General features: G+C 55.7%; 10 protein-coding genes across 10 annotated transcripts; 2 read left to right on the top strand and 8 right to left on the bottom strand.

Moving 5' to 3' along the window:
• Positions 1-286: 286 nt before the first annotated feature.
• Positions 287-2,654, bottom strand: DICSQDRAFT_165322 (uncharacterized protein; the record flags this gene model as incomplete). The annotated part of the gene is made up of 8 exons (XM_007360806.1): positions 287-322; positions 383-865; positions 924-1,103; positions 1,160-1,656; positions 1,719-2,071; positions 2,333-2,492; positions 2,553-2,569; positions 2,641-2,654. 8 exons carry the CDS (start codon positions 2,652-2,654, stop codon positions 287-289), a joined length of 1,740 nt encoding a protein of 579 aa, XP_007360868.1.
• A 1,092-nt stretch (positions 2,655-3,746) lies between these two features.
• Positions 3,747-5,584, bottom strand: DICSQDRAFT_96928 (uncharacterized protein; the record flags this gene model as incomplete). The annotated part of the gene is made up of 5 exons (XM_007360805.1): positions 5,508-5,584; positions 5,337-5,456; positions 5,000-5,253; positions 3,914-4,718; positions 3,747-3,877 (listed from the first exon to the last, which is right to left on the bottom strand). The coding sequence occupies exons 1-5, from the start codon at positions 5,575-5,577 to the stop codon at positions 3,747-3,749; spliced, it is 1,380 nt and encodes a 459-aa protein (XP_007360867.1). The 5' UTR covers positions 5,578-5,584.
• Positions 5,585-5,730: 146 nt separating this feature from the next.
• DICSQDRAFT_131825 (Dus-domain-containing protein) lies at positions 5,731-7,746 on the bottom strand. Its single transcript, XM_007360804.1, has 6 exons — positions 7,494-7,746; positions 7,404-7,439; positions 7,067-7,355; positions 6,856-7,016; positions 6,315-6,797; positions 5,731-6,255 (listed from the first exon to the last, which is right to left on the bottom strand). The coding sequence occupies exons 1-6, from the start codon at positions 7,608-7,610 to the stop codon at positions 6,070-6,072; spliced, it is 1,272 nt and encodes a 423-aa protein (XP_007360866.1). The 5' UTR covers positions 7,611-7,746; the 3' UTR covers positions 5,731-6,069.
• A 1,279-nt stretch (positions 7,747-9,025) lies between these two features.
• Positions 9,026-9,524, top strand: DICSQDRAFT_47655 (uncharacterized protein; the record flags this gene model as incomplete). Its single annotated transcript, XM_007359852.1, has 3 exons — positions 9,026-9,181; positions 9,237-9,401; positions 9,465-9,524. Coding segments are annotated over 3 exons (381 nt in total), but the record flags the coding sequence as incomplete, so codon positions are not given.
• Positions 9,525-9,899: 375 nt separating this feature from the next.
• On the bottom strand, positions 9,900-11,258 carry DICSQDRAFT_165318 (uncharacterized protein; the record flags this gene model as incomplete). The annotated part of the gene is made up of 2 exons (XM_007360803.1): positions 9,900-10,999; positions 11,057-11,258. 2 exons carry the CDS (start codon positions 11,256-11,258, stop codon positions 9,900-9,902), a joined length of 1,302 nt encoding a protein of 433 aa, XP_007360865.1.
• An 852-nt stretch (positions 11,259-12,110) lies between these two features.
• DICSQDRAFT_96917 (tetraspanin Tsp2) lies at positions 12,111-13,999 on the bottom strand (the record flags this gene model as incomplete). The annotated part of the gene is made up of 4 exons (XM_007360802.1): positions 13,952-13,999; positions 13,409-13,865; positions 12,324-12,958; positions 12,111-12,261 (listed from the first exon to the last, which is right to left on the bottom strand). Exons 1-4 carry the CDS (start codon positions 13,966-13,968, stop codon positions 12,111-12,113), a joined length of 1,260 nt encoding a protein of 419 aa, XP_007360864.1. The 5' UTR covers positions 13,969-13,999.
• A 1,873-nt stretch (positions 14,000-15,872) lies between these two features.
• DICSQDRAFT_165316 (uncharacterized protein) lies at positions 15,873-18,214 on the bottom strand (the record flags this gene model as incomplete). The annotated part of the gene is made up of 11 exons (XM_007360801.1): positions 15,873-15,899; positions 15,952-16,045; positions 16,103-16,696; positions 16,757-16,770; positions 16,829-16,884; positions 16,963-17,584; positions 17,646-17,752; positions 17,802-17,842; positions 17,903-17,944; positions 17,996-18,102; positions 18,158-18,214. The coding sequence occupies 11 exons, from the start codon at positions 18,212-18,214 to the stop codon at positions 15,873-15,875; spliced, it is 1,761 nt and encodes a 586-aa protein (XP_007360863.1).
• Positions 18,215-19,026: 812 nt separating this feature from the next.
• DICSQDRAFT_165315 (uncharacterized protein) lies at positions 19,027-19,829 on the top strand (the record flags this gene model as incomplete). The annotated part of the gene is made up of 2 exons (XM_007360800.1): positions 19,027-19,274; positions 19,352-19,829. The coding sequence occupies 2 exons, from the start codon at positions 19,027-19,029 to the stop codon at positions 19,827-19,829; spliced, it is 726 nt and encodes a 241-aa protein (XP_007360862.1).
• A 109-nt stretch (positions 19,830-19,938) lies between these two features.
• On the bottom strand, positions 19,939-20,388 carry DICSQDRAFT_46226 (uncharacterized protein; the record flags this gene model as incomplete). Its single annotated transcript, XM_007359762.1, has 1 exon — positions 19,939-20,388. One exon carries the CDS (start codon positions 20,386-20,388, stop codon positions 19,939-19,941), a length of 450 nt encoding a protein of 149 aa, XP_007359824.1.
• Positions 20,389-22,134: 1,746 nt separating this feature from the next.
• Positions 22,135-22,647, bottom strand: DICSQDRAFT_41667 (uncharacterized protein; the record flags this gene model as incomplete). The annotated part of the gene is made up of 1 exon (XM_007359702.1): positions 22,135-22,647. A coding segment is annotated over one exon (513 nt), but the record flags the coding sequence as incomplete, so codon positions are not given.
• Positions 22,648-24,280: the final 1,633 nt, after the last annotated feature.

The following is a 24,280-nucleotide window of genomic DNA, read 5'->3' as shown; positions in this document are numbered from 1 at the left end:
CTATACAGTATGTGATACAACAAGCCATGCATACAACAGCAACAGCATCAAGTCGGCTAATGAACATCCTTATAGAACCCCGCAGGGGCTGTCCTTGCCGCGCGATAGGTAGAGGTACACGAAAGTGGTACTGCCACCTCGGGGACAAGACGCCGGGTACACCCCAAACTGCGTAGCGCCCCGAGCATCAAGCTCAAGTAGGATGGTCCTCAGGGCGAGGTGAGGCTGCTTGACCTGATGCAGAATCGCACAGGTTATGCGAGAAGAACCCATTGGACCTCCGTGATCACGATGGACCCGGGCCTTCATGCTCCCCAACACGCTATTCGTAAGGTCACAGTTATTAGCATCGTCCATGTCTACGACCGAACCGCTAACTCACGTCGTCAACCCATATCATCTGCATCTTCGGATGCGCCGTGAGATGCTCGGGGGAGGCTACGACGGGCGCAGGACTCGGGCACGGGATAGGCATCTCGATCCGCGGCTCCCTTTCCCATCCCCTCTCTCGTTCTCTCTCCCGATGGCGTTCACGCTCCCCGCTGGAGGTCTGTGGCCCCAGCTGTGCCTCTGGATAGGCTGAAGGCATCGACGAGCTCCTCCTTGTCATGACCGTCCGCCAGGACACCCTGATGACCCATACGACGAGGTTGATCAGCCGGTGGATGCCGAATATCACAAACTGGCTGGTGAGGAGGAACCCAGCGACGAAGGACATGACAAGCACGGCGGTCGGCCAGGCCGTCCACGCGACGGCGAGGAGGAAGAGCATCAAGGAAAAGATCGAGATCGCCATGCAGAACATGGGCAATCGGCAGGTCAGACAGAAGAATATGTACTTGTTGTACACGTCTTTCGCCAAACGCTGGGGTGTTGATGAGACGTGAGTGGGCAGGGCCGTATAGAGAACATAAGGGACTCACTAGAAACTTGGCACCACTCGCGCCGCTGTACAAGACGAGGAACCATGCGTCGTACACAAGACCAAGGCCAGCTGCGATCGCGCCGATGGAGATAGAGCCTAAAGAGAACCCGTCCAGAACGAAAAGACTGCCAGGTGCGAGTCCAAACACGGCCGCATTGATTCCAGCCAAAGCCAACAACTAAACGTCCAAATCAGCATCGTCGATGACGCCACCACAACAGGAACAGCACTCACCGACGCCCCTACGACATACCACTCCGTCAGCATCCTGCCGAGCACCTTTTCTGCCTTCTCACAGTCCCCCTCCGCGTCCGCCTCCTTCAGCTCCTCATACGGCGATATCCAATACAGACACCTCTCCATAAACGACAACGACGTCTGCGCGCTCACCACACTCCCCTGGCCCGCATGCTGCGGCAATATCCTAGGGAAGATTGCTGCCACCTCTCCCTCCCCCTCTTCCCGGAACTTCAAGCCTGATTCATCTTCGTATATAGGAGGGAAGTACTCGGTTTCTGGCGTTTTCGGGTAACATGACTCTTCGCCCGAGGACGTCTCGGCGTGCGAGTCGCTGTCGACGTGGAATCCTCGCATTTTAGGCTTCTTCCGTCGCCGTCTGAGGCCGACTATGCCGTCGAGACGGTCGCTCTCGGGCTGCTTGCCCCAGGGCATCTCGTCCGTCCTCTCATCGGGCGTGTTCGAGACCAAGGTCTCCGAAAGGCCACGCGATGCTACATGCAGGCAGAGCGTGAGTGAGACGCACAGAAGAGACGATGACGAGTGTGGAACGCACATGACGGCGCGTCAGACAGTAATGGCTCAGTCTCGTAGTGTTCCGTCATAGGCGTGATAGGCCGCGACTCGTGTGACCGGGGTGGCTCCCTATGCGGGACTACGAACCGCATAGTGAGCGTGGCGCTATGCTGCTGCTTTGCCCAAATCGTTGCGCTCTTGTGCTGAGGGGGCGGGCATGACAAGCGGACGTCATATTCGACTGGCCGTGGGTGCGGGAGGGGGTGTTTGCGCAGGAACTCGTTCAGCGACACGGACGCAGAGCCGACGAGGTTGCGTTTCCGGTGCTTTTTCTTGGTCTGGGATTTGTGGAAGACCTGGACGTCGAGTTTGGTGGTCAGGCTGACGTCGCTGCTGTGATGAGTAGGTTTGTCAGCAGTCCAGCACGAAGAGGCCAAACGAACAGAGCGCGGGATGTTATGAATCGTCGGGAGTTCTACGCTACGCGCAGATTGACGAGCAGACAGCGGACCCACGTCAAACGCCGGGGCTGGTGTAGCAAGCGTAGAGGACACCGGGAGAACGTAGGGTGAAGCGAGAGGTCACGGTATTGGGCACGACGTATCTGACACGGAAGAGGAACTCGCACCCAAGCTCAAGAGGATGGCAACTCACATAGAAATACCTGATCTTAGATTCGGGTTCTGTCCGTCGCAGCCCAGCACAACTTCATGTGGCAACCCATGGTCGCGGTTCCGGTCCACGATCGAAACAGAAACGATAGGGCGCCACGACTTCTCTGGGCGCAGGAATGTAAGTCCACGCGTGCGGACAACTAGAAACGCGGCGAAAAGTCAGGTTCAGTCTTCGGGAATTCGCTGTGAGCACTGCGTACCGGTGAGGTGCCATGGGCTGAAGGAGGCAGGAACGAAAGGGCATGATTAGGTCAAGGCTGACGCGCATAGTCATTCTAGCACACGTACTCTTGGGAGTCCATAGTGGACTGCTGGAGGTGTCTGAACCGGGTTTTAGTCCGATATCACAGCTGGAGTCAATGTGGTTCAGAAGCTAGCTGCCGGAGCGCGCGGATATGAATGTGAAGCCAGCACGGGCTCGGAGGTTAGGAGACGGAGTGACACAAGGAAAGGGATATATATGCTACCAAACGACGGCGCTCAGTAAACCAGAGGAGGCAGAGGGGATGAGGGGAAGACGACTGGACCCGGGGTAGACGGAGGTGGGATTGCGGCTCGCCGGGAAGCTCAATGTACAGTTGAATATCTAATAATGAATAATGAATAATGTCGGTAGGCCCATTTTCGACCGATTTTCTATTCATTATAGGATTTATGCATTATGAGATGCAGGATTGGCGGTGAAGCGCCCATGCGGTGAGCCCTCGACCTATTCATTATGAGATAGTATTCATTATTAGAGTATTCATTATTAGATATTCAACTGTACCTGATTGACGCCTCTCCGCATCGCCCTCCAATTCTATCCTCCACCTCTCCCTGCCGAGGCATTGCCTCGGAGGCGGCAGTGCCCACCGAAGTGACCTATTTCTGTTTGTCGATGGTTGACATCGTGCCGTCGTCACCTCTTTATCCGATGATGGTTGAGCTCAACAGCCATAAGTACGGGTCAGTTTCAAGTCGGTACTTACGATGGCAGGCGTTGGATTTGTAAGTTCCAAATAAGGGAGGCGTCTGGGATGGTAGCACTCGAATCCAAGCCCTGTCAGATGTTACCAGGTTCCTGGCCACGTTTCTCTCCCGGAGGCACAGGGAACGTGTGCGGATCCCTAAAGATTCGTGGACAAGGATCAAGCTCAAGACTGGCGTGCTTCCTTGACCACATCGAATGTTCCCGCACGCTCTTCCCGGTCGCGCGCCCAGAACATAGACGAGAACTCGGATAGATGCCCATATGCATGGAGGCTTGTTCCAGCGAGGCGATGCATGCTCGTCCCAAACACCTACACTCGTACAATCAAGGATTCACCGCCATACCGACTCCCTCCAGTCTATTGATACACGTCCATCCGTCCACTTCACTTCCCGTTCATCTTCTCAGCCCGATACTCCAGTCAGAGGCCACCGCCGTTCAGGATGTACTCTATTGCAGAGTGGACGTTCCCCCCAGTTGCGAGCAGCGCACGAACGTTCTGTGACGCGTTCGTGAAGCCCATGTCTTGCAATTGCTGCTCCCCATCCCACCCTCATCAGCACCTACTCCACCCACAAGCAGGCAGACGTACCTGAAGCTGAACCTGGAACCTCTCCTCAGGCGGTCTAGTATCCGCAGGTGCAGCTGGAGCACCAAAGGCACCCAGCCCCCCGAACGGATTCGCGCCCGCACCTGCTCCACCAAACGGATTCGCGCCCGCACCTAATCCACCGAACGGGTTCGCGCCTGCGCCCCCGCCACCGAACGCAGCAAGCATCTGCTGCATCACCGCGGGATCAAACAATCCACCTGACGGCGGCAGCGGCGCTGCACCTGTCCCCGCACCTGTCCCGGTAGCACCCGCACCAGCGTCAGCCCCAGTGCCGGTGCCAGTCGTCGAGCCAGTACCAGTACTTGACGGGCTCCCTGCGGGAGGAGGCGCGCCCCAAGGGTTCACGCCACCCAAGAACGGGTTGAACCCAAAACCAAACGGGTTCGGGGGGATACCGCCAGCCGGCGACTGCGCTCCCGGCCCCGCCTGCGGTGTTGACCCCGGCTGCTGTTGCTGCTGCCTTGCGGTCGACGGCAAGCCAGGAGCAGGGAACCCTCCCGCCCCGGCCCCTCCCAATCCCCCGAGCCCACCCAAGCCGCCAGCGCCAGGGGGGGCAAGACCAGACTCGCGCATCATGTTGGACATCTGGAGCATCATGCGAAGCGTCTCCGGGTTGGACATCATCTGGCGGAAGCGCTCTGAGCGGAACACCTCGCGGACTTGGGGGCCCATCGCGGCGAGCTGGGGGTTGGAGTTGATGATCTGGTCGAGGACGTCGGGGTTAGACATTACAGAGGACATTTGCTGGAGGAATTGGGGCGAGTTGAGCATGGATTGCATCTGTTGGCGAGGGCGCGAGTTAGAGCATGTTTGCGATGTCAGGCACGGATGTATCGCGCGGAGGAAGATCGAACGCTTCATGCGTTATAGGAATCAGAGGTCCCTTCGCAGCTTGGGTGGAAATAAGAAGGCGCACAGCATTTCGGTACGCAGGTGGGAAATCATAGCAAGAAAGCAACGATAAGCGCACCACCAGCATCTCCTTCTCCAATCACCCCACTCCCTACCGACGCATAGCCAACTCCACCTCTCCCAAAATTCGACGGCAAAGCAATACTCACCATGTTAGGATCGTTCGGGTTCAGCCCCATGTCCGCGAACGGGTTGAAGCCCGCCATAAGCCCAAAGCCCATCGGCCCATTCAGCTGCGTCAGCGGATCGTGCGGGTTCTGCCCCGCCTGCATAGTCGGGAGCTGTTGGGGTGCCGTTGGCTGAGCGGAGGGCCCGGAGCGTGCGGCGCCCTTCACCATGTGAATTGTATGCGACGACTGGATCTTGTACGTCGAGAGCGCATCCTCATCCTTCAATACGCGGCCTGGAGGCGTGCGCCACAGACGTGAGTCAGCGAGCTACACGTGCAGGAGGACAGGGATAGAGAGATAGAGGAAGTATACACACCAGAATAGATGAGCCGTTGGCGGTCAGCAGGGACGTCAGACTTCTCCGCGATGGCCTGCTTGAGGTCGGCCACTGTCTTGTCCGTAGCTATTGTGATCTGCAGCTTCAACTCGCTCGGACCTGCGATAGCAAGTCAACACTCATGGAAAAGGACGGATTAATATGGACTACCTTTGACGTTGATAGAGATCTCAGAGGAAGAGGCAGCAGGAGTCGATTCTGATGGTGTTGAGTCGGACATGGTGAGCGGTGTGTAAGTGCATGTGAGCGCCTAGTATGACGATAGTACGCTTGGATAGGCGCCATCAGCCGGTATTGCCAGATCTTGCTAGATTACCGTAGATGGTTCTCGGTCTCTCGCGCTGCCAGCCTCGTGCCCGTCTGCCTAGTGTGCGGATAAGTAGGAGTGACCAAAGGTCATGCCAAATTGTATATGTAGTGTAGTCTACCGCTAAAAAATGGAGCATAAGAACGTCGAGGGGAAGCGTGGGTCAGCTATCTACCGTACCAGAAGAGACAGTACTGCTGATATTCGTCCGTGGAGAAGTCGTGTCCTCCGTTCGCGATAACTTAGCCCTCTTCGACTCCCCCGCAGTTTCCGCCCCATCGGAGCGCGCGACGTCAGGCCGTTCCTCCGAGACGGCCCTCTTTGCGCCGCGGGATGCAGAGTCTTCGGCAGAACATTCTGATGAGCCGTCGATGAGGATACTACGTGATGCGTAAAGGATCAAGGTCACGGACCTACTACCTCTACGCCACTCTCCTTGCCCTGCGCTGGAGGCTTCGCAGCCTCTGGCTCGGCGGGCAACGGGCGGATGTAGGGCTGCGCGAGCCAGTGGGGCAGAACCGGGAAGCCTGTCGCGGGGTCGATCGGCGACAGCTCCTCGAGCGTCCTATCCGAGGCAGCTTCAATATCGCGCTGTAGCCTCTCCCTAGTGAGCTGTCTGGCAGAGGTTCTCAAGCGCTTGAGGAGCTCACCTCTAGTCGTTCGTCGAGCTCTTCAATGATCTCCTCATACTTGTCCCAGGCTGTCCCCCCTTCCTTATCCCTGTCAGCACGTTCTACCCGTACCCGACCAAGCCTTTCGCGAATGTCCGTGTACTTGGACAATGCTGGACGGAGGAGCTTGAACAAGTGGCCCTTCACCGCGCTCGGCGTCGTCAGCGTCTTCTGAGACTTCACGATAGCCAGGTACTCGAGCGCTAGATGCGTGTTCCGTGGGTGCTGGCCGGTAAGGTACTGGGACGCAGAAGATGTGGAAGCGACAGGTTCAATTGCAGAAGGGTCTGGCTGGAAGATGGCTGGGTTGTAGAGGTTGCCCTCGGCCGACATGACAGCGTCTGCGCCGGTCGCAGAGAGGCACTTCTCAATGTCGCCGTGGAAGAGGATGTTTCCATTCGCAACAACGGGTACTGAGACCGCTTCCTTCACGGCGCGAATCTTCTCCCAGTCTGCTAGCCCCTAGCCAGGATGTTCGGTCAACCTTCATGTGATCCGCCGAGTACGCGACATCACGTACGCTACGTTGACCGCGCTGCTCGCGAATACGTCCATGGCAAGTAAGCATTTGCGCCCCGGCGCTCTCGAGCATCTTCGCGTACTCAACTGTCTTTTCGACTGTAGGGAAGACGCGAAACTTCGCAGTGACAGGTATAGATAGGTTCTCATGCAAAGTATGAACTATGAACGAATAAGCATTGACGTGCCACAGAATAACACCCTTAACGTACTCAGTTTGTGAACGAGATCCCATTCGTCCTGTAGAAATGACCCATAGTGTCCTCTCCGCGCAATGTCTTGAGGGCAACCAAGGTTGATGTCCACGGCGTCGCAGTAGGGTTCGAGCAGCTTCGCTGAGGTCAAAAGCTGAGAGGGATTGTTCGCACAAAATTGGACAATCAAGGGTCTGTCTTCAGGACCGCCCTCCTCGCCATGCACAGTGTCGAAGTTCTGCTCTCGGTAGGGCTTCCGAGAACCTTCGGCGTACATCTTCGCATTAATCATAGGCGTGTACACCAACTATACTATCATGAGCTTCCTAGTATATTCAGTGCCACAAAGACGCACCTGTGCACCATATTTCCTAGACAGCTTCCTCCATGCCTGCAGCTCTCATTCACGTCCCGCCAGAGACACAGCTGAACGAAAGTTACTCACCAGCTCGCTCTGGTCTACCATAGGCGCAACGATGTACTTTGGGCTCCCTAGGGCCTTTTCAAAGAACTCGTACCCTCCCAACTTTCGATTCTGGTTTTCGAGTGTGACTGCAGGCATGACGATCCTGCGCGCGAGGCCTCGCTGAATGAGGCCTAGTAGAGCAGCAATTGTGACAACCTATAAGACAGATATGATACGTAGAGCGATTCGATCTGAGACGGTGTGTGAACGGAGAGTCTAGACGGTAGAGAGTCTAGCAGGCCTGAGCGTGTTGACGAGCATAAATGACAAAGTGATCGCAACGGGCGCCTCAAAACTTCAAACTGCACCCTCTGACAGTACTCCGGAAACGGCAAGGGCCTCACGTTCTACTCTAGCCAGAGACCCTCTAGACAGCATCCCTTCCAAATGTTCAGGTTGGATGGTATACAGTCTTATGGTGTACTACAGGCAATCAGCGACTTTTCGCTCCGGGGTATTTCCCAAGCAACTGATATCAGCGTTTCCCGAGGCCACCACCTGACCTTCCTTCCGCGAACACCGGGGGAGTCATTCTCGCATAGCTACTTAAACATATTGTAAGCGGTGTCCTGCCTTGACGGTTTCACTGCCCGCAATGCTGCGAACGCGAAATGACGTTCGTTCGCAAGAATCCCGAGCGCCCCCGTCGGCAGCGCTGCCGTGCGGTATTGTATCTTGAGTGGCCAGCCAAAAGGGTAGTGTGACTCCTTGTACGGGTTTCTCGCCCTTTGCTTTACCGATATGGACACCAATGGCGCTCTTCGTCTCGCCCTCAGCAGTACTCAGCCCCTTCCTGGTTGACTAAGGTTCGCTGGCGAATAACCCCACAATGGACTGCTTGATTTCTTGATACAGAGGACGTCGATGGGAGAAGGTATGGTGAGCGCACTTGAAGCACGTTCGAAGCCCTGGCGAACCACATTCGTTCTTGCCCCTGTCTGATATTTCGGCACCGAGATTGAGTTGTGCAGCGATGTTACCTACGAAGGCGCGCAGGTTGAATACCGCGATCACATCCAAGGCACGCATCCGTCAAATATACGCAGTGTCGCATGTATGTCGCTGCATCCCTGTCACAATGGTCTGACTATTAGCAGCGCGGCCACGTCTCCGACTTTGATCGGCAGTATTTTTTGGTTCTTTGTTGCGCGCCGTTCCCAAACGGCCACCATTTGGGACTACGATGCTCGTTGAGTCTAATATTTGGGATCCTGCGGTACGTAAGTTCTTCTCAAGTGAGTCATTGCAGTTCAGGACGGTCATCTCGCACAATTTCGAATGCAACATGAGCCAGGCAGTTAAATGCACCACACCAGTAGGCACTATCCCCACCGCTCTCCTTTACTTGAGTTCGCGGCAACACCGTTCTCTCCACCTTCCTCGCTCCTCTTCCTCACAACCATGTTTCCCCGCTCCATCGTCGCTATTATCGTTGTCGCTGCCGTCTGTAGCTGTATGTTTACTGTTAGAACCGAAATCCGCTTTGGTGACTGACTCCGATTGTAGCGGTGAACGCGCAGGTTTCTAACTGCGCCCGTAACTACACCGTCGTCTCAGGCGACACCTGCGACGAGATCTGTGCCAAGGAGAATGTGTCTAGCTTCCAGCTTGCCACGGTGAACAACGCGACCATCAATGCAGATTGCACCAACCTGTTCCCTGGAGAGGTGTGTATTGTGAGGTCAAAGTGCTCAACATTTGCCACTCATGAGTCCTTTGCAGGAGCTGTGCCTCGGCATCGTCGGACAGGACTGCGAGGTCACACATGTTGTCGCCGACGGCGACACCTGTGAGTCCATTGTGGAGGCTGCCGGGACGACCTTCGATATACTCCTGGAGAACAACCCCAACGTCGATAGCGAGTGCACCAACATTCATCCTGGAGAGGTAAGTCATGTCCGCGCTCAAATAATTTATACTGGTTCTGATATCTCGTCCGTTGAAATTCAGGTCTTGTGCACGGCGGATGACGTGATTGTCCCGCAGAACTCTACGTCGACTGCGGCTTGAGGTCATAAGCCGGACATGTACATTATGTGCTCGGAATTATGAATGTTGGTAGGACATGCTATTATATCATATTCAGCTGGCGATGGCCAGTGTTGCTCTACGGCTCCTGGTCCCCGGATCTACAACGGGGGAGCGGTAGTAGGGACTTCAATGTGATCTCTTCCACCACATCGTCAGGATTCAGATGCTCTGCAACGTATGTAGAGATATAGAGGCGTATCGAGACTGTGGTTCGTATTCATTGTAAGATCAATACACTGAATACCGATGAGTCACCCGGACACGAACCGGTATAGACCCTCAGGTGCCATAGCGATAAGCTGTGACTAAACACAGATCATTCCCCCCTTCTCCCCTCCCCCGAGTCTGTTATGTTTAGTGCATCTGCACGACGACCTTGTTCACTCTTACGCCGTACTTGGCACAGATCCTCTGCGTCTCCTCCCACCATAATGGCACCTCTATCCCAGTGCAGACAGTCAAGGTGCCCGGAGAGGGAGTGGCAGATGAGGTATCGGCACTGGTGGGTGGCCGGGCGAGGAGCCCTTTCTTGAGGGCAGCCCCAATCCCATATTGGATCAACCCAATATCTTCTAGCGTCCCTACCCTGTCTTTCCTGGTGTGCACTTCCAAGGTGAGAGAAACGAGGCCAGCCGGGACGTCGAGGTTGGCGAGATAGATAGAGAACGCCACGGTCAGCGCGCGCAGGTTTGGGAACGTAGTCGCCAGACTCTGGAAGAGCGAACGCTTGGTGCCGAACTCCGAGGACCTCCCGGCCAATCGCAGGGAGGTGACAGACGGGAAGGTGAGGGGGGAACGTGTGACGGCGTCGTAGTCGACGCTTATAGTTGCGTCGGGGAAGCAGTCCTCGTAGTCCATGTCGACAGACTTGAGTGCCGCAAACGACTTGAGGGTCCTGATGAGCGCCCACGGCACGACCCAAAAAGTCGTGCCATCTCGATGAACTTGCACAGAGACGGAGCGGCAGTCGCTGACTAGATCCTGGACAACGCGGAAAGCGTGGTCCCCACTCCAAAGGCCGCCAAGGATCCTATCAGATGGGACGTTTGATCTATAAGCGAATGGCGATTCCCCGGGATCGTCACAAAGGTGGATCGGCAACTCCAGGCGAATGTGCTGATAGTAGCGCGGCCCGTTCGAGCGAATGGGCTCATGAGCCGAACCTTCAGGCGTAGGAGGACCACGAGATCTAAGTTGAAAGGCCTTACGCGACTGAAGAGTCGCAGCGTGTACTTGCATTGTCCTGTATAGCTTCTCATCCAGGCTGCTCCCGACAGAGAGAACGAGAGGCAGTCGAAGTGCTGCAATCTCTTGAACGACGGAGTTGACGCACATCAGGGTGCGGTAGAGGTTGCAACGTTGCAACGGCTCGGACGTGGACCACCACGCTTCTTGGATAATAGGCTCTAGTATCTCCACGGGGAATGCTCTGCGCGGAACGACATTTCCGCACGCTGTAGTGGGTGGCCTTAGTACCGCGCCAAAGGCGAGGAGCCTTCAAGGCGACATACCGTTTTGGACCTCGTCGCTCATAACCGTGGAGTGGTCTTCACCAAACAGGAATCTTCGGAGAACCCCCGTACCGAGGTTGAGGGAGATCGGAAACATAGCCGTAGGTTGCAGATCTGCAAAGGCAGGGAGGAAGCGAAGTGCGTACACTGGCTGCATAACCTTGAGCACGACTCCTAGAAGTACTCCAGTCGACCATCTCATGATGCATGGCGTTGGTACCCCGATTTCGACGCATCGTCCGATATTGGGCATCGTCGGACGGCCCCTTGTGTATGATTTGTCCCTTGGTCCCTGCCTTGCAAAGATGCGCATTGTTGAAAGGGAGCTCATGCGTTGTGAGACAATTGAATGTGAGTGATTGTAAATCAGGTGTCTTTCCACATCGCGAGTTGTATGTACGTACCCGAAAGCAATGTTGCCTAGGCGCCCACCCGGGCCCTCCCGTGGGCGCAGCAAGGCAAGACCGTCGTTATGTTCAGGGAAAAGGAGATGCTGCCTCCATCGGTAAGGCGTCTTGGCAGAAAGGACCACAATGCATGCGGACGAACAAGGAACAACACCCGCGCCACCACCTTTGGAGTGACGAGCATCGCATCGCAACCCATCGTACAGAGAGAGAACCCCAAGAATGTCATTCGTGGCAAAGCACGACAACGAGTGCTAGCAGTCACAACGAAAGCGTCCATGTCCGCGCACATAGATAGTACGATACGTAAGATGGTGGTGTATACTGTAGTCGGGGTAGTAGCGGCAATTATTCAATGTCTGTCATCGCGTCCGCCATGGCCGACCCCTCGCAGCCCGGCGCGTCCCAGCTTCGTTACAATGACCTGCCTTCTAGCCTTCAGCCTTCGACATCCGCGTGTCGAATTAGCACAGATAGCCGATCGTCCGGCGGCACATATAACGTATAAAGGAGTGTCTATTCCCGTAAGGAGCGTGGGTATTGTTATATGTGCTACATCGCCGCGTAGTGCTGGCGTACCGCCTAGAGGGCTGACGCGCAGAAGTTAACGACGTTATCGGCGAAGAACCTGCTCGCTACTCACCCGCTCACTTCCTAAGTTGCTCGTACTTGCCGGCCATTGACGGAGAGTTACTCTGGTTATAGGGCACGGTCGGCATAGAGTCCAGCTGGAGGTTGGACCGTGAGCGGGCCATAACCTCCGACGCAACGTCGTTTCCATACTGCTCCGCCAGTTGGCTGAACAAAAGGCGTCAGTGGTAAGTCACGCCAAGACGGTAGAGGAGACGGGTGAGACGTACTTAGCGTAATTGTCCATGATAACGGCCATGCTGTTCATGTTGAGGCGGTACGCCTTTGGCATCATGCCCTTACCGAAGCGGTACGTAACGTGGTTCGAGCAGAGCAGAGCCGCGACCATGATAAACAGCTGCACGGGGACGACCGAGAACACGACCGTGTACCAACGCTCGAGGATGACCCGTTCGAACTGGATGTACGGGCCCTTGCACCCGGGCAATAAGCTGCGCGCATAGCACGTCTGCGAGACGGTGGCCTCAACGAAGGGATTGAAGTATCCGCAGCAGTGAAGCTGGTTCTGTACGCGGAGGCGGCCGTCGAGCCCGAGTTGGCGCGACCATTGCGCGTTGACCTTGCCCTCAAGATTGAACGTGCGCTTCTTGTAGGTTATGTAACCGGGGGTGACAAGCATCGCGAAGCAGATCCAGAGCAGGAAGGAGTAGGTGGCGAGGAACGCGCGGTTATTGAGCAGGATGCCAGACCAGCCGATGAGGGAGGTGAGCACAGCCAGCGACGCAGCGACGGTCGTGATGATGAGCTCAGTCTTGTTTCCGACTCGGATAATGTCGGCATGCGTCCAGACATTGAAGTGGATGAGCAGGGTTGCAATTAGACCTGTCAGCGAGTAAACGGAGAACTGTTGGAAGCGTCAGCGGCAAGGTCGCCATCGAAAACAGCCGAAGCGAGAGGTGTGGATTTCTGGACCGAGCTAGTACTGACACCACAGGATGGATGACAGCAGGAGCTACAGTGTTCGCGGCCGACCCTATGTATCATGAAACACAGGGTGCTGCATGCATTCGTAGTTCACCGAGCCGACCGCGAGGAGCGACTGGTAAATGTCGCATGGATGCGTCCAATTTGGGAATGACGACATTCGATCGCGAAAGGGTCGACCGGCGCTAGTTCGGAGGACCAAGGCTTGGGTATCCAAGGCGATCTCGGGTGGCCTCGCTGGCGGGACGCGCACAGCTGATGCTGCAATCCCGCCCAAAGCGCGCCCCAAAGCGATGTCCGAGTAATACACACAGCATGTAAAACGAGATGGAAAGGGGACCGCGAGTAAAAGGCGGTACAGAACACTCACCACTAGGTTCGAGAAGAACAGGATCCATTTGAAGCGGTTCCACCGCAACCGGCCCTTGCGGCCACCCTGCCCGAAGGACACGCCATCGTAGTCGTCGTCGCCGTCGCCGGGCATACGGGCTTCGTTGGCTCTGAACGCTTCGCGACCGCCGCCACGTTTCGGGATGGGGATGTCGCCACCCTTGCCCTTCCTCCGTTTCATGCCTCCGGAGAGGATGTTGGAAGAGAACTTGGACGGGAGGTAGTTGACGGATAGGGATGTGGCCTTGCCGTCCATGAGGGGGGTGTCGTTCTTGGGCGACATGGAGCGGAAGGAGCTGGCGCGGGAGCCATAGGGAAGGGTGGGGGGGTCGAGGCCGCTGCTGTTGCTGTTCATGCCGGCTAGCATATAACGAGTGGAATTGGCGGCAGACTGGATGGACGGAGAGTGAGAATTGACGGAGGACGAGCGTGAGTGACTGGCGTCGTCGTCGTAGGGTTGTTTGGGGGGGAGGAGGGGGTCAGAGTTGGAGGCCATGGTGGTCGAGACGAATGAAAGACTCACGAAGGACTGCGCTCCATCTAGACGCCGCGTTGCATAGGCGGGACGGTGAGGGAGGGGGAGGAGGTGAAGGAAAAGATGGCGGTGTTGGGATAGGAAATATCCAAGAGCGTCAAACGGGCAACGTGGGCCTGAGGGGGGGATTCGCACGTACCGGCGCAGGCGACGGCGTCGCTCGAGTGTCCCCGTGGCCGTGCCCAGAGCTCGTATTCGACGAGTCGAGGTACGTAGACCACATCCGCTGCATCGTACACGACGCTATCCTACACCAGAGTACACGGAGAGTCCAGATCGCCAATCCCCGGAATCGTGTCGCGACCTTTATCATCCCTCTCCGTCTCCCATCCACTAGCCGTCCACGTGGCGCCCACCATCTCCATCGCACAATATTTGTTCTCTGCACGCTGCCACCGTTCTATGTATACTCCGCAGTCGATCCCGGAATGTCTTGCCCAACCCCGACGCCCTTTTCCCCTGACCCCTTCTATTTTGGCCCGCTCAGATGCGCCGCTCCTGCCGGCCAATCGCCCGCGCGCCCGTCATCAGTGTTCCCGGCCACCACCTCCTCTACAGTTCAGCGACAAGTTGTCATACGCTCCAATATCATCCGTTCGTTCGCATTAAGTCACCAGCACGATAAAGTAGAGGATGCTTCTGATTGCGCTCGCAGCCTTGCTCGATCAGATCTCAGATCCTGTCACCCACCCATGAACATTTCACCCATGTGGTCACAGCAAAGAGTCCGCCCCCTGGGGTGTCGTGTCACCACTGGAGCCACAAAGGCCAGAAGCGTATGCTGCGAACATCCCTACAGCTCATCATATGTCAGGACGGGATCTCCAAATCGCATTTGGCCTGTCGCGGCGATGACGTGAAGGAGTGGGCACACAACAGAAGAAGGCTTTATAGCCTCCTTCGACCCCTGCGTGCCGAAAACGGCGGACGTTGACAGAAGTATAGGTCCCGTTATATCACACCCAATGCCACTAACAATAGCACACTCACGGTCTATGCTCTATCTATATACGTGCCGATGATGCGGAATCGAAGGTGAGGATCACGCTCCGAACAAGGCATGGTGCGGTTCGATGTCTAATGATCAACTTCGGGCAGGGATGTCGTTGGCTCAATATTCTCATGCGAGTTCGACTTGAGATATCTGCTCCACGATGATGAGAGGATGGAAGATGGCGGAGGGTCACGGTGCTGGACTTGGAGGCAGGTCACGTCCCTGTGGATATCACTTGACGATTCTTTTTGGCCACATCTGCGTAGAGAAGCGGTCGCACGCGGTCCCGGGATCCCACCGCTTGCTCCCAACCCGATCCTGATAGGATGGCGCAGCCTGCGATCGAGTTTACATCCACCGTGTGCTTCGCTCTGAGTCATAGTGTATGCCCAGTGAGATCGTACATGGGTTCGGCTGTATTAAGTCGTATAGCACGGTATCTAGTCGGTAACCCCGACATCATACTTACTTTTATTGATTTCCCTGCTTTGCTCGTATGCCGTCGGATACGGTCGTGTGCCCGCACGATCCTATACAAGTAGCTTTTGGGTGAGCTCGTGCGTCCTCGGATGAGTCTGGGGGTGCTCGGGTGTTTTCGGGCATGCATGGTTACGGTCGATACACATTGTTCGATACACATTTATTAATACTGTATGTTATCGTATGATGTTGTAAGGATACACAGTGCGATACAGCTACATCCAGGGATTGTCGAATACAGGGGGCGCATACCGGACACGATTGGATGTCATTGGATCCAGACGAGACCTGCTTCTCATCGCAGTGGTGCGCGTACACCACACCAGTCCCCCTGCCCGCATGAGTTCTTGACGTTTGCGATGTACGACTCGCGAAGGTCGTGTGGTGACTGGCATTCGGCAATGGGACTCAATAGTGGTGCTCCACACGTACCGTCTACGCGGGAGCAACACGTCCGAGTTTCTGCGTTAACAATAGATCAGCCTGGCACAGGAAGAGAGATAAGGCGACCTACCCTGCGATCCGAGGAACTGAGTGTCTTGTAGTGCGCCTCAAAAGCCTCCAGCGTGCCATTGGCATCTGCGTACCATTTGCGGGCATAGACCCACCTACCAGAGCCGGTGAACCCAGTATCTAACACGATGAGTGAATGGAATGGTACGTACTTTGCGCCCTTCAGGTCCGGTGCGGGAGGCCACTGCGTCGTCTTGCGAGGGGCGCGCGGTTTTTTCGACGCAGTTGTCTCCGCGGGCTTGGAAGGCTGCTCGTTCGAGGGGGCAGTATCTGGGGGGGTGACGTGTTGGGGCGGGGACGCAGAGATGTCCACACCACCCTCCGCGGGGACATCGGGGTTGATGGGCGTTGGGGAGAGCGTTGAAGTTGCCTGTTTGGAGGTCGAGGGGTATGGAATCGAGGCAGGACTGGGTTCAGAAGGGGAGGCAGGCGTGCCGACTGTCAGATTCATGGTGGTCGATGAGACGGGGGGGACGATTAGCATCTGAGCCGGATCCGATGAGGTCCCTGGAACGGATAGGGAGACTGGGACCGACGTAGTGGACGTGGTGGTGGACGTAGTGGATGTGGTGGCGGACGTAGGGGACGTGGTGGCGGACGTAGGGGACGTGGTGGCGGACATAGGGGATGTGGTGGCGGATGGTCGTGCGAAAGCCAGAGCGGACTGGGAAGGAGACGTAGGGGTGGGCAGAGATGGCGGGAGGGTGACGAGGGCGGACGAACGCTGTTCAAGCCGTAACGCCGTGCTGTGTGCCAAAAAAGTAGATGTGAGATGGATGCTACAGCGGAAACATGACAACACCGACGTTGAAGTCGAGATCTGGCGCGAGAGAGGCAAATTATCAACTGAGCAACCATGCGAGCAGGAAATATAGTACCACGGAGAGCAGGCTAGGAGTTGCTCGCTGCTTGCCCTTAAACTTCTCTGAAGGGCCTGGGATGGCTTGCAGAGGCCGTGAGAGACTGACGTGAGCATAGGGTCTCGACTTCATTTTTAGACAGATGAACATACCGACGTCTTGCGCGAGACCTGCCGTGTCCCGGCGAGGCTGCTTGCGAGGGCCTGTGTCGGCATCATCATCGCTGGGGGTCCTCTTGGAGGGAGCCAGACTGCGGGCATCCTTCGATGTAGGTACGTGGGCCACACGCTCCGACTCCGACTCCGACTCAGATTCTTCCATGGCGGATTGGCTTCGGATCGTGTGGAGGGCTTGATTGAGGTCGACGGCCTGCGAGCTTGCTTTGTCCCACTTGCGCGTGACGGCCTCGTAGTACGTGTAGTACATAAAAGTGTTCCCCTTCCAGTTGTTGTGGCAGAGCTGGAATAAGGGGAACTTTTTGCGGAGCGCGGTGTAGAATAACTCCTGTAACCAAGTATCAGTGTCGCCCCACTTCCTAGGGAGCGGGTAATCGGCTCCTCGGGCGAGGTTGATTAGGGTTCGGGAGAACTTGCGGGCGTCGTTGATGTAGTCGCCCGAGGCAGGGGTGCCGTTGGGGTACTCGATGTAGGGCGCCGTATGATTGATACCTTGCGCCGACATCTTCCTGCCGCGAACAATTTCCTCCCCAATGCGCGTGGTTTTTTTGTTGTTGTTCTTCCAGTTTGTCCACTGGCGATCTGTGAAGAATTTGAGCTAAGTGGAAGATGGGGAATATTGTGAGTAAGCTGGCAGAGGAGGGGTGTTGGGTACGTACTTTGGGAAACTTGCTTTGTTCGCGCACACAGTCGTACCCTAGCGGCTCTCGGGGCGACAAAGAATGGGTGGCAGTGACAGACTCGAAAACGAGACGTTTGAGCGTGGCTGGGGTGATTTGAGATCGCAAGGCAGGAGAAATTTGGGCGGGACGTACCTCGGGAGTCGTCGCCGTCGCCGGTGGTCGTTTTGGGTGTGCTATCTGTCCTTCAAGGAGGTCGTTTTCGAATACATGAGATTTAGACATGGTCAACTTACTGAAGCGCGTCCAATCGTATACCGTGTTCGGTCAGTCGTCGACTAAAAATGTGTCAGAAGAGTGTGTGTGTGATACTCAGGAAAGGTCAGTACTGCAACTCCAAATAGTCTTGCTCTAGACGATGGAGCCGCACTCCCATTTCGATGTATGCGACGGATGTGTTGTTGGGTGCGGGAGAAAGAGACGAAAGGGATGTGCCCTATGCATGAGATAAAAGTGAGTATATGCGCACTAACCCGTACTGAATAACTCACCAATGTCAAAACGGGGTGCATATATGCGGGGTTCTGATCTATTGCGGGAGAAGACATGGAAGAAGGAGAGTAGCTGAAGGCGTTGTTCGTGGATAAGTGATACTCGGAACTGTGAGGCAAGCTTGGGGAGGGCTCTACACGATGTGCGGAGGGCTCTACACGATGCGCAGAGGCTGGCAACAAAAATGAGGGGGTATAGGGAGACATATGGGAGTGTGCTTGAGAGGGAAAGGAATCGTCAGGGCGTGGCCTGTGGAATATGGACTGCGAACGCGAACGAGATGGGGACTGTGTGTGTGATGCCGAGATTGATTGAGACCTTGAGGGTGCCATGCCAAAATTACCCTGCTGTAAAGGAGTAGGAGGAGGGGAGGGACTGGGGGATTGTTGAGACATTGTTGGCTTGCGAGAACATGGGCTAGTTGAGAGGAGGGATGTGAGTGCGTGCAGGACGTCTGACGTTGCAAATTGACGCCCATGACCATAACAAGCAGGCACGTTAGCATTGCTTGCGAAATGGATTTGCACGATCCGCATCTTATTGCCTTCCATGATCTGCGTCTTCTGCCCTTCTAAGATTTTCAGGCTGTGACCTTCCATTGCCTCTCCAGCTCATCTGTCTGCCGCTGTGGTACCATGGACGCCATTCGCCGGGTGCGTGGGCTGGTGGCCGATGGCCCACCATATCCGGAAGACACACCTCAGCCGCTTCTAGAGTTCTTGACGGCAATGGGTGGAGAAGAAATTTTTTCGGAGGACGCGCGGTATGGGTCTCTGCTTGTGTTGCTCTAACCAGGTTTCTCATTTGTGACAGACCTAGACCTCAGCGACGCGATTACAGTGTACGATACTTCCTGCAGGCTTTCGAAATGTTCCCTTCAAATCCACCCCCCGAGGACGCACCCGCGAGGACCCAACTGACCTACAGCCTTCTTCGTCTGGCCCTGTTGTCAGCGCGCGAGGCATATTACCTTGAAAGCACGGACACTGGGCTCGCGGACCCTCTCGATGACACTTCTGCAGGTCAATTGTTCCTGGACCTGGATCGCAAGTTTGGAGACGTGTGCGGACACTTGTTGGATGCCAGCAATTTGGGCGAGATTCTCGAAGACATATGGTGAGCCCGCAATATTAGTTCTGATTCTCCAATATTCATTCAGGCCCTTATTCGCAATGCCCCCTCCATAACATTAGCCCCCCCTCTGATGAAGACCCCATCTCTCATAACCAGCCTCCTATGAAGCCTCCCTCTCATGATCTCTCGTCTGTCAGCCTCCCCTCTTGTGCCGTGTCTCCTGTGTACCCTGGCCGCGCCAACCAAAGTCTTGTCTCCCCCTCAAACCTCCGTCCTCCCGAAGCTCCCAGGGGCCACACCACGATGCGCCCACCTACTGTTGCCCAGTCGCGCTCTATAGTAAGTAGTTCTACTCAGCACCGCAAGCGCAAGTCCAACACATCCCACGATCGCACGCCTGGCCCCTCCGCCCCTTTGCCAACTTTCCGTTCGTCGGGATGGGTCCACAACATGTCCCCAGGCTCATCAACGTCGACGCCGCCATCAACGTCAACGCCGCGCAAGCTCCCAAGACCTGCTCCGGCACAGAGGCCCTGCAATCCATGGGACGACTTCAGCACCGCCTTCTCAGGTTTCTCCAACAAGCGTCGTACCTAGCGTGTAATGCCCGTGGGTTGCTCGATTCTCACTTGTGTCCCTACATTATCCTGTACGAATCGAAGTGTATACAATTTCATGACGGTGTGTGCTACACAAGTAAAATTGTTCACTCCTCGCCATCAGGGTCATCCTCGTCTGCAACTCTCTCCTCGCGGCCAATGAAAGACGCATCAAAGCCCAAGCGTTCAACGACAAAGAACCTGTTCGAATACAACGCGGCAGCATGGGGGTCCTCTGCCTCCTCTCGTCTCGGAGAGAGAGGCAACATCGCCACAACTGAAACAATGTCCTTCACCTCAATAACCTCCCGGGAATCGTCTCCTTGATACCGACAGGCCATGAGAACGCCATAAGTGTCACGTAAGATAGCTGGGTCGAGGGGAGTGAAGATCGAAGCCATCGCCAAAGTCATGTCGACGTTGTCGGTTCCGCCATCCTCTCGCATCTTCTTCAGGCCAAAAAAATATTGAATTTCTGCGAACCGTTCATCTGCAAGCTGAAAAAAAATGTTGTACTCAGGCCACCCGACAAAGGCATGTGATCGCACCTTGACCATGCGTGACCGATGCACTGGGCGACCTCTTCGCTCGCCCTGGCATTCTTTCCAGGCGGTGCGCGCAACTTGTCCATTAGGGAGTTGTAAGCGACCCCATTTAGCTATACGAGGTCTCCACTCTAGGGGTACCTGAACCGCACGCGCACTGAGAAAGGTGTTGAGCGCGCGTGAGTCTGCATCTGAAACGAGCGATGGGGTGCGCGCGGTAGGATGCATAAGAACATATCCATCGCCAAGCTCCACAGCACCCATAGGAAGTTGAGTTCGCGGTTCTAACGCCTCTGGGAACATGGCCACTAGTGCGCTAACCTGGGCGCGGCGAAGCCCTCGGAGCGAAAGGTTTTCGTACGGTTTTGAATGCGACCCGATTTCGGCCGTCAGGTTGCCGATTGCGTTCTCGAGGGGCCACTGTGAGTGTAACCAGGCTGGGCCGACACGGACGTTCTCTGGCATGAGATGTGTTAGCCCATGCAAAGCTTGGCGGCAGAAATGGAGCCGATCCACACGGCGTGCATAGAAGTATTCCTCGAATTCCTCCACATATTCGACTAACAGATTGTGCGCTGGTCCCCGACGCTCGACAGGAGTTCTCATTAGCAGCGCGACCCGAGCACCATGAACAAGTTTGCAGAAGTGTGCGTGATACTTAGGCTTTTGTATCGCCCAAAGGAGGCCAGGTAGATACCCGTAGACGTAGTACATGTATTCCCAGGCCTTGTATCCGCTGGAAATTTTCTCCGCGGGGTTCCGAGGTGGCCGATCAAAAGACCCAGGCAGATAGAGAGACGCCTCGGCGACAAGCTTGCCATGCGCCTGCCAGACATCGTCATCTCGCAAGCAAGCCCAGTCCCAGTCCTCCAAGGGATCCGTTCGTGCGTCCCGCTTCAAAGTGCCACGTAGTAACCCAAGAACAAGTTCAGTCACGTTGAGCGTCAGCAAGTGCATAATGTCGGCAGGAAAGGACCCAGGGAAGCCACAGTTAACAGGAAGCCCCATGAAGATAGAAGGCTTCGCGATTCCAGTCTGAAGGCGTTTTTTGATGTATTGATTGTGCGTCCCACAAGCGAGAACCACTGCCAAGTCCCGTTCATAACGCGCGGAGTTAGTGTCGTCAGATCCAGGGGGTTCACGAAGGGAGTAATCTGGATGATTGCTGCCTCTGACGCGCGCATAGTCGGGGTCCGATGGCTTCAGCATGGCCGGATAATAGTGCCCTCCACCACCAGGTTTCTGACGTCCCTTGAGAGGACAGAAGAGTCGACAGCCATGTGCCCCAGAGTGTCCGACAAGTCTGTTCATGTAAGCCATGGCTGGCGTGTCGCCTGTAGCAAAGAGTATGACAGGACGCGAGTGCATCACCTTCTGTCGATAGGAATCCCAAATCTTGAGAGGAGAGTTTTGAAGCGCGGCGACGTGGTACAGCCCAGGGAAGAGGAACGAGTCTAGATTCTTGGGCTTGTTTGGACCTGGGATGAATGCGCCCGGTAAGACGTACCGCTTCTTGTACCGAAGATCGGGAGCAATATCGAAGAGAATCCAGATATAGATCCAGCAATCCGACTGCTTTGATTCATAGAGCTGAGCGCCGTCGAGTGAGAGCATCAGAACCAGATCATCCTCAAGAATAGTCCCAGCGTCGACTAGTTTCAGATACTCCTCAGCAAAGAAAACATCTTCGGCGACCTCGACCATCTTCTGAGCGTGCGCCATATCCAAAAGACGCTCCATGAGTTGCTCGCGGTGGCGCATGCGTTTTGCACAATGACGCGATCGGTAGAGAGCCTGAACTTGAGGCCCTAAAGGGTGCGTCTGAAAAGTACGCCGCGCGACGCGTTTGTTGCCGCGCATTTCGTATCGCGCGGCGCCACAGGTGTCGTACGGACAGCGATCCAGCCCGGCGAAAGGGCCTGTGTATGCGACACAAGTTTCCGGGCACATGTCAGTGATAATCGGGACAACTCCACTTAGTTCTTCCACAGTTTTCTGCATCGCCTCGTAAGTAGGCAGAATGAGCCCCTTTTCGTACCGCATCACAGCCTGCCTGTTGGCCCGATACGCCTCCTCCGAATGGCCATTCGCGATGAATTGATCCAGAGCCAGGAGGAGCTCGCGATTCTCGGGCGCCATGAGATCAGGAAGGTCGCCATCTTGCTGTGGGTTATGCATACGTTGTATCACCTTGGGATCTAGGCCTGAGTCTTCCAATGTCGCGCCTTTGAGAGCTTTGATGAAAGCAATCGAATTCTTCAATTCTTCCAAAGTCGGTTCCGGCAGCGATCCCGTCGGGTCGTGATTTCCGTACTCGGGCTCCTCCTCGCTCTCCGGGGGAGGCTGGGCGTGCGGGGAGGACTCACGCTGGAAGATGTCAGCGGAAAGGGACCGTGGTCGCTCCGGCTCAGCATCCTGGAACGGAAGGGGATCGTCTTCAATTGGTGAGATCTACATCATATCAGCGACAGCCCAATGGATCATGAACAAAAGCCCCTTCCAATCGAGAATCGCATGTTCTCAGACTGTACAACTGCCACGCGTGCACACGCGCAACCAGCGCGATATGTGGAACGCGACATCTCCGACGATCATTGAGGCGCTCATGCGCTGAGCTCACGAAGTGCGTGTATATGCGCCGTCCAAGCTCGGCAGATACCATCATTGCGACGACAGCGTATAAAATTTGAACTCACCTCGCGTGAAGGCTCGCGGTCTTCACGTGGGTCGTCTTGAGGAAAGGCGAACGATCCTCCTGCAGAGGACGGGCCAGGCTGTAAGTTGTCAGGCGTCCGTCGACGTCTTCTGCGGGCCCTCGCAGACGGCTGCCCTGTCGTTTGAGCTGGATGTCCGGTCCCGAGCGCGATGCGAAGAGCCTCTTGTAGGCGTTGGTTGCGATACCGGGCGTGGTTGCGATATGTTGAGTCCGAGACCTGGCGCTCCTGGCCTCTGCAGTACTTCGTGCAATTGCAGCACTTCTTCTGGGGCGTCGGGTTGGGTGACGGTGGCATTGCGAAGGGTTGTGATTCCAGTGGCAGGGTGGTTTGGATAATAGTAGAAGTTGCCGGACTTGGGAGTACGAGGGCACAGCTGCACGCACAGACCAAAGGGCACACGTTCTGATACGCTGACATAAAGTCATGTATTACATAGCTAGAGACATGGTACAGACAGGTTAGAGACAAGTTAGAGACAAGCTTCAGTCGACGTCACCGGTGTCAGGACATGCGGGTTGCGTGTCCGATCCGGTCACCGTGTGGTCAGTTGGAGACATGGATTGCGCGCCTAAAATGGTCCGTCCAATACTAACCGAGACCTCCCGACCTCAGCCGCTCTGACACGAATTTCCCCGATGTATACCAGCTGAACCCATGTAGGTTCTCACTGGGGTGTATGCTCCATACAAGCCGGAGAAGAAGTGGAATCTCATGTTCTTCGCGGTACGTCGACTCAAGTCTCCATGTTGGGTGACTGCCCGCTGCTTAGTCGACCCACAGCGAATATCACCGGTCAGGTTACCTTGGCATTGAAGCGTTATGGACTGGGTGCCTGCAAATCGTACAGAAGTACTGCCCGCCTGTGCGATCCGCACAATCATAGCACATGCGTGGAAGATGACTGGAATAGCGGACGAAAGATGGAGCTTACACGAACAGCTCTCCGCCGCCCACCCTCTCCTTCAGGAGACACTCCACGTCATAATCCGTTTCCCCAGGTTCAAGTTCGGACCTTCTTCCAAGGACATTGACCTATGCGAGCTCGCCGTCAGGAAAGCCGCCTCTGCTGCGAACGCCAAGGGCGAGAAAGTCTACAATCCTCTCCTCCCTCTACTTTATCAGCGATCACATGTCACCCTCGACTTTAGCATGCTCTTTGATGATGTCTACGGTCCTCTCCATCTCGA

This window comes from Dichomitus squalens (genome assembly GCF_000275845.1).
Source record: "Dichomitus squalens LYAD-421 SS1 unplaced genomic scaffold DICSQscaffold_1, whole genome shotgun sequence".
Lineage (NCBI taxonomy): Eukaryota > Fungi > Basidiomycota > Agaricomycetes > Polyporales > Polyporaceae > Dichomitus > Dichomitus squalens.
The sequence above is the reverse complement of the archived record's forward strand: the minus strand, read 5'-3'. Positions and strand labels throughout refer to the sequence as shown.